General features: G+C 41.1%; 1 protein-coding gene across 3 annotated transcripts in view; it reads left to right on the top strand.

Moving 5' to 3' along the window:
• HPS3 (HPS3 biogenesis of lysosomal organelles complex 2 subunit 1) overlaps positions 1–14,256 on the top strand; it is a 37,486-nt gene that overhangs the window by 945 nt on the left and 22,285 nt on the right. For all 3 annotated transcript variants that reach the window (XM_030574351.1, XM_030574350.1, XM_030574352.1), the window contains exons 2-6: positions 769–1,263; positions 3,027–3,213; positions 10,633–10,721; positions 11,226–11,418; positions 11,653–11,734. In XM_030574351.1, the coding sequence (XP_030430211.1) occupies positions 769–1,263; positions 3,027–3,213; positions 10,633–10,721; positions 11,226–11,418; positions 11,653–11,734 (1,046 nt within the window). The remainder of the gene's footprint in view (positions 1–768; positions 1,264–3,026; positions 3,214–10,632; positions 10,722–11,225; positions 11,419–11,652; positions 11,735–14,256) is intronic.

Here is a 14,256-nt window from a genome sequence, read left to right as displayed (position 1 = left end):
TTTTGCATATTCTGCTGAATTCATTTTTAATAAGAGGATATTTCCCCTCCTTTTCCCCCCACCCTCTTCAGACCAAACTCTTTCTTCCTAGCTGAGTTTTTTCCTCTGAGTAAAACTAAAGATCGAACTACAGAGTGGTAAAATGATATGCCTGGAAAAGGACGGAGGTGTTGATTACACTGTTCTTGGAGTACATTTTGTTATAGTCTTGACTTCTGTTTCAAAAGAGGTCTCTGGAAACTTCTAGTTAGCAAGAAAAAGTAATACTAGGATTAGGGAATAAAAGCACTTGATCTTACATTCTTTGTGCTCCTACTGAGGTCTAAATTCAATGGTAATTTAAACAAATTTCAGAACGTATGTCCTAGTACACTCTCTCTAAAGTATACTGCAGATCTGCATAAACTTCTCAAGTGCATGCTGGCCTAGATAATTCACATTTAAAGTATTGTAACTTATTATTATGTACTGCTGACAATAGCACAGAACTCTGGCAAACATTGGGGTGGGAATCCTTTATCACTGTATTGCTTGTATGATGATGTAGGAGTTTATAAGATTAACTGTGCTTTATAGTTTTAACCCTTTTTATTACAGAAAATTTTCTGGTAACAAGAATGTAAAATCTATCCGAAATGTCAAACTTGCTTAATTCCATAACTCTCTTAGTCAAAGTGCATTGGATTTAGTAGCAATAGGATGCAAACAGCATACATTTTGTCTCATCTATGGGTTAGTGTTACCGCAATATTGTTGGTCTTTTTTCAGGAGATTACTTGGTGACAATTGAGGAGAAAAACAAGGCCACGTTCCTACGAGCTTATATGAACTGGAGATGCATGTCAACAGAGAACACTCGAGTTTGTGTCCGGATGGTGGGTCACAAGATGGAAGAGTCATACAGTGAATCTTCTAAAGTTCAGATGTCAATTGTGGAAATGCCTCTTTCAGACCCACCACTGTGCATTTCGTGTTGTCCTGTAAATGGAGATCTTCTTGTTGGCTGCAAAAATAAACTGGTCATGTTCTGCTTGAAATATCTTGTCATAACTCAGGATCTGACTGTTTTGGATTTTAAACTCTCTTTAATTTTGCACATTGATAACGTCACCCCTACAGAAGTAGCATTTTGTGCCGGGTACATAGCTCTAACAACAGAGTTGGATGTTTTAATCCTGAAGCTGGAACCCATTCATAGAGGTGCAGATAATACTGAACTATGTGCAGATAAAGTCAGAGCACCAGAAAAGCTTGTAGATGAAGGTAAATATGGAATTTAATTTTCCTTTTCATAAATCTGGAGATTGACTTGTATTGATTTCAAAGTGTGCTCAAGGAAGTTGGTTGCTCAAAAAACTTTTTCAGAACATCTTAGAGGGACACCATCAGCTTAATATTGCATTTGTCTGAAAATTTTGTACCTTCTATATTTACACGGAACACCAAAATGATTGATTATTCCCCAGTCCTGCAAATGAGCACATGTTTAGCTGTTCTTCATTGAGACTACTCACATGCATAAAGGTATGCACTTGCATATATGCTTGCAGGATCAAGCAAAAGACTGAGCTAATAGTTGCATATTTGTCAGCACTTTGTGTATAGTCAGCTTCAATGCTTTCCTGTCTAGTCAGTTGCTGAAAAGACCCTATAAACATCAACAGGGTGCCCTAAAATATTTTATTTTAAAAGGAATTTAAAAGTACAAATAATTCAGTCTGTATTGTATAAAAGGTGGTCCATCAGAAACTAGAATTTTTAAAAATTAAATCAGTAGTGTGGGAGGCAGAAAGGCAAGTTGACAGGTTTCCCATTTAAATTTCTTGTAGCTTTCAAGGATGGGTCTGAACTTCCTTAGATGATGGGATGGATGCCTGTAGTTGTTCTTCTGTTACTTACAATTAATTGGCAATTTCAGACCCCTTTCTAGGTGCTTTTGGGCAAAAGTGATCATAGAATCATAGAATATTAGGGTTGGAAGAGACCTCAGGAGGTCATCTAGTCCAATCCCCTACTTAAAGCAGGACCAACACCAATTAAATCATCCCAGCCAAGACTTTGTCAAGCTGGGTCTTGAAAACCTCTAAGGATGGAGATTCCACCACCTCCCTAGGTAACCCATTCCAGTGCTTCACCACCCTCCTAGTGAAATAGTGTTTCCTAATATCCAATCTAAACCTCCCCCACTGCAACTTGAGACCATTGCTTCTAGTTCTGTCATCTGGTACCACTAGCTCCATCCTCTATGGAACACCCCTTCAGGTAGTTGAAGATTGCTATCAAATTCCCTCTCACTCCTCTCTTCTGCAGACTAAACAAGCCCAGTTCCCTCTGCCTCATAAGTCATGTGCCCCAGACCCCTAATCATTTTCATTGTCCTCAGCTGGACTCTTTCCAATTTGTCCACATCCCTTCTGTAGTGGAGGGGACCAAAACTGGATGCAATACTCCAGGTGGGCCTCACCAGTGTTGAATAGAAGGGAATAATTACTTCCCTCAATCTGCTGGCAATGCTCCTACTAATACAGCCCAATATGCCACTGGCCTTCTTGGCAACAAGGGCACACTGCTGACTCATATCCAGCTTCTCGTCCACTGTAATCCTTAGGTCCTTTTCTGCAGAACTGCTGCTTAGCCGTGCTAAGACCACATTCAGCACTCTATTCTAGCTGCTTCTCTCAGCTAAGTGTTACTTCTGTTAGGGCAGACACACCTCTGAATTTCCACACAATGTTTATATAAAAAATCTGCTACTTTCTCCAAAAATCACATTGCACTTTCTCTATATTGGGAAATATAGTTGTTCTCTGTCATTACCCTGTACTTGTATCTTCTCTAACATTTTAAAGATTGAAAAGAACCAACTGTTTTATTACCAAACCCAAATCCCTACAGTTTGAGGCTGATATGAATTACATCTTTTCCCTTGAAGTATTTAACTGAACACTCTCTCATTTTATTCTTCTGTTGTTAAGATTTGCATCGTACTGGTTTGGAAAACTGATACAGTATTTTAATTGTTTAAGGTGTAAAAGATGAAGTTCCCTCAGCCTTTTCTTCCCAGCTTGAATCAGATGACTTTGTCATCTGTCAGAAGCCTGTGGAACTATGTGGGGAGGAAAGCAGACTATGCGGAATACTGGTAACACTGGAGTCAACAGGGTTAGCTAAGGAAGACACAGAATATTTTCAAGTGCGGTACCTCCTATACAGGTAATAAAAATTGCACCTGACACTATGTGGCATGTGTGCGCCTATACTGTGTTGATATTTTGCCTTTGGGGGGCATGAAATAAGCCATAGTTCACTTCCTGTAGGGCAGAATCCTTATAAATTGAGCAAAGCCTGAGTAAATGGGTTTAGGGTTAAGGAAATTGCTCTGAAACACTGAGGGAAGGTATCCTCAAACCCATCTCTGTTCCATTCCTCTGGGTTTTCAAATTCACCTAGCTAGCCTATAATCAGTTTCTGCAGGGAAGGTGGCCCAATGGAATTACTGTGTATATAAATCTTCTGGCTGTGTTTCAAACATCCCTCTTCCCGTCCCGTCTCTGTGGGAAATGTAGAGAGAGAGCTTCCACAGCAGCTTCTCTTGTGTTATGGAGAAGGACACTGAGTCCCTCCCTGCATTGTCTCTGCACTGTCTCACTGATCCTAGAATTGCATTTTGTCCACAGTGTTGGAGCCTTACTCTTGTTTTGGCCCTTTATTGGTTGAGGCTGAATATTCCAATCAACAGGGCACTAGTTTCTGTTGCTGACTTGCTGTGTGACCTCATTCAAGACACTTGGGTCCAGACTTTGAAAGGTGTTGACTATCTTTAGCTTTCATCAACTTCAGCTGGATTTGTACGTGCTCAGTCCTTCTCCATTTCCAGCCAGAAAAAAGAGACAATTAACCCTGCAGAATGTTCTGAACTCATGGGATGAACAGCACTAAGTAAAAGGGCGAATATTTCATTTTATTAGCTATCAAAGCCATTCAAACAGTTGGGCAAGCTGAATTATGACAAGAGTTCCTGCTCAACAGTAAATTCCAAAGTAAGACATTGAAGAAAATGATTGGGAAGCTGGATGGGGGGGAAAGAAAAGACTAGAATCTGAGATGGAAAGTACTGGCTGTAGTTCAGATGAATAAAGAAAACGGGACTAGTCCAGTTAGAACAGGGTGAAAATCCATTGCTGTGTCTGTCTTGTTTACTTATTTCCCATCTCTGGTACCCAGAGGTTTTGCTGTAAACAAGCAGAAAGAAAGGATCCTGTTTAGAGGTCTCTTGAGGCCGCTGTGCATATAGCAGTGGAATCTGTGTGTGCCATACACTTGCCATCACTGTGTCCCACCTGCTGACAGCTGCTAAGTCCCTGGAGTGGTCTCTTTTCTCAAAATAGCCCTCCATCCAGGTCACTTTAAAGCAGTGGTTCTCAAACTTTTGTACTGGTGACCACTGTCACATAGCAAGTCTCTGAGTGCGACCCCCACCCCCATAAATTAAAAACACTTTTTAATATATTTAACACCATTATAAATGCTGGAGGCAAAGCATGGTTTGCGGTCCAGGTTGACAGCTTGCAACTCCCCCATGTAATAACCTCGTGACCCCCTGAAGGATCCCGACACCCAGTTGGAGAACCCCTGCTTTAAAGTGTACTCCCTCTTTGGATATCAATGTCCCAAATGGACGGTATCCCACCTGACACCAGTTATCAACACATCTTCTTCCCCTTAGGCTTCTCTTCCATTCCACTTTTCTGTCAGAGTAATGGCTCCAGGGCTTCTCTCTGGAATCGTTACCAAACTGAGGTGTTCTGCTGAAGACACTCAGAACTGTAAGCCTCTGTGCTACCTGTCTGCCTCAGCAGGTTAGAGCTTTGCTGCTGCTAAGCTGTGTGTCAGCTACCTGACATAGCAGCTTGTCTGCCTTTCAAGACTCGATCAGTCTACCTGCTGTGCAGGTAACATACAGTGAACCCCAGTTCCCTTGTTCCCCCAGAGGTGTCTCTCTACAGTGTCACAGTCCCTGTCACTGACATAGAAATTATTGAGTTTGCTGTCTCCAAAGAGACAGTGTACACACCAGGTAGTTAGGTTAGCTGAAGACACACTTCACTTTAATACACATCCTTGAGATGGTTTTGTAATAAAACAAGAATAAGTTTATTAATACGAACAGAGGTTTGAGTGATACTAAGTAAGAGAGAAAGACAGATATGATTACAAACAAAACAAAAATATTTTCTAGTGACTAAAACTTAATTCTTAGTTATATATTTGCCTACAACAGTTTCTCACAGCAAGTTATCAGTGACTAAGGCTAAGAGGATCCAACTTCCACAGAATCAGAGGATGCAGTTTCCTCTGTCTCCTAAGTGATGGGAAATTAAATGTCTCTTGCTCCCTTTATATTACCCAAAGTCCACTGTCTCTGCCTTAAGAGCCATGAAGGTGTCCTGGGTTGCAGACTCTGTTCCCTGCTAAGCTCACTAAGTTGTCTCCTCTGCTCATTAGCTTTGTTTACCTTTTATATGTAAATATACTTTCATTGTCCACTACCTGTAGTAAAGCCAGTCAGACAGGAGTACAGTTCTTTTTGCGGATAGACTAACATAGCTGCTACTTTGAAACCAGTCAGACAGGCAATCCACATTTCTTTGCCTAGCCTTTGTCTGGTTTGGTGTATGCACTGCCTCTCAAACACATTTTAAAAACCTATTTCCAGGGTGCGCACACACAACTGTACACAACACGCAGTGATTTTTTAAAAAAATATTATTTATTTTTAGGGACCAGCGTTTCACCAGTTTACATATGATTCCTTACATGATCCCTTTTAGACACATGACAACAATGGGGTATAGGTAGCAAAGTGTCAGGCCTGATAAGGCTCACAGTATGGTGAGCCCTCTGTGAGTTGGCACTGAGTGGCTCCCAGGGTTGCACAAACTCAAAACAGAAGACATGGAAAGAAACTCCTGCCTGTTTCCCAGGCTTGGACTTCTAACCCATCCTGGTTTATCCCTAGTTCTTCATTCTTTTGCAGAATGCTGACTCTCAGGGACTATCTTCCTGAAGTCTTGCCCCTAGTCTGGATCCTGAACTCCACTCCACTCTAGAGTTGGCCTTCTCTCAGGCCCACTTCAAGACTCTTTTGCTCCTGCTGCCCTCTCCCATCAGGGCTGGTATGTAAACTCCCTTCTGCAGCTCCTCTACGCTCTAGTACTCTGATACACCTTCTATTCTGAGCATCCTCCCTTCATAGAAACCACCCAGCTCCTCTGGGACTCCTCTTTGACTGCACCTGACCTAACCTCTAAGTACAGTCAGATGTGTTAAATGGGCTCGGAGGCCCCCATTGACCATTTATCACCTGTGTGGGGAAACACCCCATCACACTTAGCTACATTAAAAATGTTGTTAGTTGGACTTTTAAGAACATAGTGTTCTTCTATGAGTGCTTGCTCATATCAGTTCCAGTTACATGTGTGTGCGCACTGTGTGCATGGCTATTGGAAAATTTTCCCTAGCAGCTACCCGCCAGGCTGGCTATGGAGCCCCCTGGAGTGGCACCGATATGGTGCTCTGTATATGACCCTACTGGCCCAACCCCCCTTCAATTCCTTCTTACCGCCAGTGATGATTGTTGGAACAGTGGTCTCTTGTTATCAAGTGCTACACTACTCCCTAGCTGTCTTCCCAGCTCTGTATATAGTTACCATTGTTAGTTAATTGTTAGTTATATAGCGTTTATAGTAGTTGGGAGGGGGTCTTTCCCTTCAACGAGTGCCCCGTGGGCCTCCTTGGCATGCTGGCCCAGGGCTTCAAAACCCTTCACGTCCTGCGGCAAGCCTATGCCCACGGAGTCTGCTCTCCGCCCTTCACAAGATTTGACGGCCAAGGCCTATTCGCTGAACAGACCAACTCAAGACTGCATACCCTGAAAGATTTGTGCAACACCATTAAATCTTTAGGTATGCATACCCTGGCAACTCAGAGAAAGCCATTTAAGCCACAGCCCATCCAATAGCGTTCCTTTCCTGCTAGACCCAGACAGGATTTTGCCTGTAGGAGGAGCAGATACTCTTGGCACAGGCCATCATGCCCTCCCCCAGGTCAGGACCAGGGACAGTCCAAGCCCCCTCTGGCCCTACGCGCACCTTTTGAAGATGCGTACGAGGACGGATTACGCTGCTCTACAGCCAAAATGCTTCTGAAATAAATGTAGTCCAACTTTACTAATTCTGGGTCACTGAGAACAAAAATGATGCTTAAAATTGTTGATTGGCTCTAGTTTTCAAGGTATGCTATTGGGTCAGTATATACGACCCTTGACTTGGGAATGGCAGAGGATAAGTGAGTTATAAAGGGAAGGGATCTCAATTTAAACCAGAAATGACTAAAATACATCTTTGACTGGATCTATGAATAAATCTATGACTGGGTTTGGACAGTACTTGCTTTTTAGGCAAAACAATGAATGATGCGTTCTGAAGCTGGTATTGCATCATACATGATATGAATTGCATCATGTTATTCCTAGAAGTCATGGATGATGCAATCATAATGAAGCTTACATCGCTCTGCTGAACAAATTGCCCTATATCAGCTCTAGAAATCATACAGTGTGGTGCTCTTTTATTTGTCAGTGTTTGATTTTGCAAAGGGACACATTCCTGTTTAGCCAAAGTGAGCAGAGATGCCTCGTATTTGTGTGAACAGTGCAGATAACTTCTGCTGTGTTTATGGTGAAGTGACTTTTGCATCACAAAAGCACAGTATAACCACTATGGTTAAGAAAGCCTATCACCTTTCTTTTGGCTGCAAAATTGGAGATCAGGACAAGAGATGGGCCCCAGACATATGCTGCAATACTTGTGCAACAAATCTTGGCCAGTGGTTGAACAGGAAAAGGAAATCTATGCCTTTTGCAGTGCCAATGATTTGAAGAGAGCCAACAAATCATACCAGCAATTGTTACTTCTGCATGGTGCCTCCAGTTGGGAAAGGTGTGTCAAAGAAGAAAAAGTGGACTGTGCATTATCCAAACATTCCATCAGCTATACGCCCAGTACCCCACGGAGAAGGACTGCCGGTTCCTAATGCACCAGAATCATTCTCACTTGAGTCAGACGAGGAAGAGGATGAAACTTCTGGTCTTGAACCATCAATGTCACAGGACCCACATTTTCTCCCATCCTCCTCCTCTGAACCACACCTCATAACACAAGGTGAAGTGAATGACCTTGTCAGGGATTTGGAACTACCCAAGAGTAAGGCAGAGCTGTTGGGCTCCAGACTACAGCAGTGGAATCTCCTGGCAGGCTATCAGGGCAAATGGAGCCCATCAATGCTTGCAGACTATTGCTGGACAGTGACAAGAGATGCTCCATTTAATGAATACAAGAGACAAGCCAAGAAGCGCCGAGTAGACACTGAATAGGACTAAACTATGTACATAATCGTTTTTTGCCTTTTGTTTCATAATAAATTTTATTTATATAACCCTTTTGCTGATTTTTAAAGTGTTACATAAACAGGACAGGTGAAATATTATCATGTAAAGCAACCATAAACACATGAAAAGACCTAGGTTTACAATTTTTGATTAAAACTCTACTATCTACACAATATAGATAGACATAAAATGTAAAAACTTAAATATCTTAGCAACAGTAGCCAATCAGTTGTTTTAATTGTCATATTTGAATTCAGCACATCAAAATACATAATAAATATCACATTTTATCTCTGAAGCAGACGACTTCTCAAAAATTGTAGACCAGTGTTACCAGTCCGCAAACTGGTCAGCTCTCCTCCCTTTCTGAACCGTCTATCCTGCTTCTACCGTGCATGGTCCCTTATTACATCAGATGGATGGGCCCCCCGCATGGTAGTACTGTGGTATTCTATCCACTTCTGTTCCACCCTGCCCTCCCACAACCCTTGCCCATTCCGCTTAAGAGACCCCTTTCAAGAGTAACTCCTTATTCAGGAGGTACAGTCCCTTGCTCTAGGAGCCATGGAGGAGGTGTCTCAAGAGCTCAGAGGCAAGGTTTTTAATCTGAACCTCAGGGAGCTCGACAAATATATCGTCAATCTGAAGTTTCGGATGGTCTCCCTGAGCATGATCATTCCCTCCCTGGACCCGGGAGACTGTTGTGCTGCCCTCGATATGAAGGACGCTTACTTTCACAGTTCAATCACTGCGTCTCACAGACGCTTTCTGTAGCACCGCGATCAGTTCACAGCCCCCCCCCCGCGTCTTCACCAAATGCATGGCAGTTGTGGCAACTTTTCTTTGCTGCCATCACATACATGTCTACCTATACGTGGACAACTGGCTCATACGCTGCCAGTCTCTCCAGCAGGTAGATTCTCAGGTGTGAATGAACAGAGACATTCGACTGCTTGGGCATAATTTTGAACGTCAACAAATCTGTTCTCACCCCATCCCGAACAATAAGGTTTATTGGGGTAGTCCTGGATGCAAATCAAGCAAGAGCATTCCTCCCAGAGGCCCAACCTCTAGCCATTGCACACATAATTGCTGGTCTGTGCAGTTTTCCCACTACCACAGCGATGTAGTATCTCAAGTTGCTGGGTCACATGATGTCCTCCACTTACGTGATACAACATGCCAGGTTGAGGCTTAGGCCCCTACAGGTGTGGTTGGCATCTGTATATCACCTGGGCCGCGACAGTCTAGACATGGTGCTCACCGTTCTAAGGCGTACCCTCGATTCCCTGTGTTGGTGGCTGGACCCCCACATGGTGGGCACCGGAGTCCCATTTCACCCTCCCCAACACACTCTGACCCTATTAACAGACGTATCCATGTTGGGCTGGGGAGCACACCTTGGGAGCCTGACAACTCAGGGTTTATGGCAAGTAGAAGAACTGACTGCCTGCATATCAATATCAAAGAACTCAGGGCTGTCTGCCTCACGTGCCAAGTGTTCCTCCACGAGAGTGCAAACCTCTTCTGCAGCCTTCTTGGCGCATGTATCTCTCCATGAAATCTGCAGGGCTGCCACATGGGCTTTGGTGCACACCTTCACATCGCACTACACCATTGTCCATCAGTCTCGTGATGATGCGGCCTTCGGCAGGGTGATTCTTCAGTCTTCAGTACCTTGATTCCAACCCCACCTCCGAGGTAAGGCTTGGGAGTCACCTAACTGGAATTGATATGAGCAAGCGCTCGAAGAAGAAAAGACAGTTACTCACCTTTTTGTAACTGTTGTTCTTGGAGATGTGTTGCTCATATCTATTCCATTTCTCCCCACCTTCCCCTCTGTTGTACTAGCCGGCAAGAAGGAACTGAAGACACGGTTGGTTCATCAGGGTCATATATAGAGCGCCGTACATGCCACTCCAGCAGGCTCCACAGCTAGCCCAACGGGTAGCTGCTAGGGAAAAGTTTCCGACAGCCGTTTACACAGCACGCGCAAACCTAACTGGAATAGTTATGAGTAGCACATCTCGAAGAACAACCATTACAAAAATGTAATCGTCTATTTTTAATAGGTAATGATGTCTTAAAACAACAGCTATATTTTCTACAGTTATTGCTGTTTACTTGTCCTAGTTAAATGTCTTGTAGTGGTTTCTCATTGATTTCCTATGTTTTTTCTCTAGACGTTTTACTCCAGATCTGTCATCTTTCGTCTTCTCTGTTGAAGAGACCAAATTGCACTCTCTTCAGCTACTGCCTATGTATCAGACAGGTAAATGTCTGCATATACACAGACTGCATGATTTTTATCTTTTTTTTTTTGCCACAGAAGGTCTAGGAGAAAACGTGCTTTATATTCTCCTGCTTATACACTTTATATTTTAGCAGTTACACACTTTCATGAAAAAAGGACTTCCTCCTTTTCAATGACTTGTGCTGAGCTTCCAGTAACAAAACTAGAGCCCCACACTCTCTTTAATGTTGTCCTCACAAAGTTTATGCAGAACTTAATCTGTAGAGTATTAATAAAACATTGACTTAAACTTAATCTTTCTGTGTGGCAAGCTGACATTTTGTGGCACAAGAGCATTGCTCATAAAGGTTGTTTAAATTACTGTTAATGTTATCATAAGATGCTAGGCTACCTATAATCAACAGTAGAAACTTCATCTATATAGTTGGAATGGAGTAAACATTCCAAATCCTGCTAGATAGGGATGTAAAGTACACGGTAAATCAAATATTAGCAATCACTTTCTTCTATTGTTATGTACAGAAAGTTCCATGTCAGTCAATGGAAAAACTGCAGCCAAGAAAGAATTGCTGAGTGTCTTCTGTTTTTTCTCCTTGCCGCATGTTGGGTATCTCTATACCGTTGGGAGCTTAGTAGAGCTGGTTTCTACCTATCAGTACTCGGAAAAATCTCAGCAGGCAGTTCTTACCCCACAATTCCTACATGTTATTACAAGGTACTATGTTATAACTTTTGATTCTTGTGTTCACTGATCTTCTGTGCTTTTCATAAGTAAGTCTTCTTCACACCTTTCAATGCAACTTGCTAGGTTTGCTTGTATGACAGTGCTTTCTGCTTCCTCTCTATGGCTCAGTCCACACAAGGGAAAATTTTGAATACACATGTACTCTGGCAATAACTAAGCAACCAAATCTTCTTTTTAATCAATATTGTCATTTCTCTGCCTTAGTAACAGCTTGCAGTGTTTCACAGTCCGATGCAGTGCAGCAGCAGCTCGTGAGGAGGACCCATACATTGATACAACCATGAAGGTGCGCTCCTAATAGTCTCATGACAGATGCAAAACTTAAAAAACCAATGCGGGTACCAAAGGGCATTTATCTTCCTCACGCTGCTGTATGTCTTCTCTTTATATCTTACTTAATTGCTTCAGCCTATAGAACTTAGTAACACAAGAAAGCATTAATGATTTGACTTTAATATTTCACAGTTGTACAATCCTCTAGTTGTAGCTGAAACAGGATATACTATTGCTCCTTAAAATCCTAAATCATTAACAGAATATTTATGAAGGCTTTACAAATGTGAATTTATTTTTGTAACTTTTAACTAATAATAATGGAATGTGACTGCCTGCTTTCCTGCCAAGACCTGAATTCAGGTTCAAAGTTCACCTTGTGACAGCTGATTATTTTTCTGAAGCCTAAAGTGATGTAGCAAATATACCTGGAAGCCCTCTCTTCCTAGCTGTTGTAGGAGAAACATAGGCCTCTGAGTTTGAGTCTTGGCAAGTAAGGTTTTCAATCCATTAGAGGCTTAGACTTCCCATTCTTCAGACTGTTTCAGTATTCAAGTGTTGAATTATGCAGGACTGAATTAATATCTGTATATTTATTATAAGGGCAGACAGGTTGAAGCATGTTTTAAGCATATTTTTTCCTATGCTTTTAAAATATATTGGTTGGCATGTAATTGCTGAGAGAGGGAAGTTGTAGAGCTCTGAACAGGCACTCTACCGTGAAATAGATGGTGTTTTTCGATATGAGAGTGACTTTCATATAAATGGTGTATACGAGTCTGAACTGAGAGTGTGTGTGACTAAAATAACCTCGGAGAAATCTTGGCGATTTCTCCAAAAAGCACATAATCTACTTGATTGATAGTCAAGATAACCAGGTATAGTTGCTTGACTAAGTGGATTCACTTTATGCCTGTTTAATCCTTTGGGAACACACCATCTTCTCATTCTCCTGAAACTGTTCATCCAAAATGCTGTTCAGGCTGACTCATTTTGCCTTAGGCCTAATATATAGGATAAAATAGTGCTTAAATGATAGAGGTAGAAACCAATTCAAGAGTTGAACAAATCGGGAATTAAGTTTTCTATTACAGAATATTGTGTGTAAATGTAAGTGTTTTTGTTAGTTTATATACTATAGGCGTCTCATGCTGGGATTCCTATAGTTAAGGTTGTCTGACACTTTCTGTTATAAAACCCTGTTGTTCAGGGTGGATTGTTTGTGTGTTGTTGTTTTTGATTTTTTTTAAATCCCTGATTTTAATCACAATTTAAATCAGCAAACAGGAAACTGATTTAAATAATCAGTTTTAACCTTGTTTTGCATTTGTTCTCATTGATGGGTACAACCATTAAAGTATGTTGATTTGCAGCTAATGTAGCCTTTACACTAAATTTGGTACTTTTTATTAACCAGTCGGATGTACTGTATCTATACACATTTCTTTAAGCAGTTATGTAGCTGAATAAATGCATATTAAATCTTAATTTTTGCATTTTTATGATGTTATAGTGAATGACGCACTTATTTACTACATGATGATTTCCCTCTTTGGGATTTGTCAAACTACAATTGGATGGGAATTAAAATTGGATTGAAGTTTCACAAAACCAGCATTTTAAAAAGTACTAGTTCTATCAAGCTACTTTAAATGTGCAGGGTATGCACACCTTCTTGTCAACTGTCTAAAATGGGCCATCTTGATTATCAGTACAAAAGCTTTTTTTTTTTCCGCCTGCTGGTAATAGCTCATCTAAATTAATTAGCCTCTTAGAGTTGGTATGGCTTCTTCCACTTTTTCATGTTCCCTGTATGTATATATATCTTCTTACTATATGTTCCAGTCTATGCATCTGATGAAGTGGGCTGTAGCCCACGAAAGCTTATGCTCAAATAATTTGTTAGTCTCTAAGGTGCCACGAGTACTCCTCTTCTTTTTTGAAGAAAAAGTATGCTTATAAAAAAATGTTTTTGCATTTAAAAAACTAATTTAGTAAACAGTTAATAAGTTCCTTCATAATTAGTTAATGGACTGTTTGTTTCTGGTTGCAATGGGTCAGATTTTCAAAGCTATATTGGGAACATAGTAGTGTTTTTCAAAAGTGTCTAAGCAGATTACACACCTAACTGTCATTGAAAACAGTGTAATTTAGGTGCCTAACCTGCTTAGGCCCTTTTGAAAATACCACTAGGTGCCTAGATATCTCTGAAAATCTAGCCTCCTATCGTTCAAATTCTAAGACTTAGTAGATCTGCTCCTCTTCCTCACGGATTTTATTCAAACTGGAACAGGAAAGCAACCTTTCTTGCTTTTTCAACTAGTCTAAATGAAGAAAATATTCTGTCTGCTAGATAAACTGAAAATACAAATACAATAAACAAAAATAATTAAAATCAAAATCTTTCCTCACAACAAAAATTGAAAATATTTATTTGGAAAATTTAAATACCAATATTTACTCCATTGTAAAGACCAAAAATAACATAGATACTTTCTGCAGTATATGACATTGTGACATATTCTAGAAGCTTAA

This window comes from Gopherus evgoodei, chromosome 9 (genome assembly GCF_007399415.2).
Source record: "Gopherus evgoodei ecotype Sinaloan lineage chromosome 9, rGopEvg1_v1.p, whole genome shotgun sequence".
NCBI lineage: Eukaryota > Metazoa > Chordata > Testudines > Testudinidae > Gopherus > Gopherus evgoodei.
Note: the sequence above shows the minus strand (reverse complement) of the source record. Positions and strands in the feature narration are given on the sequence as shown.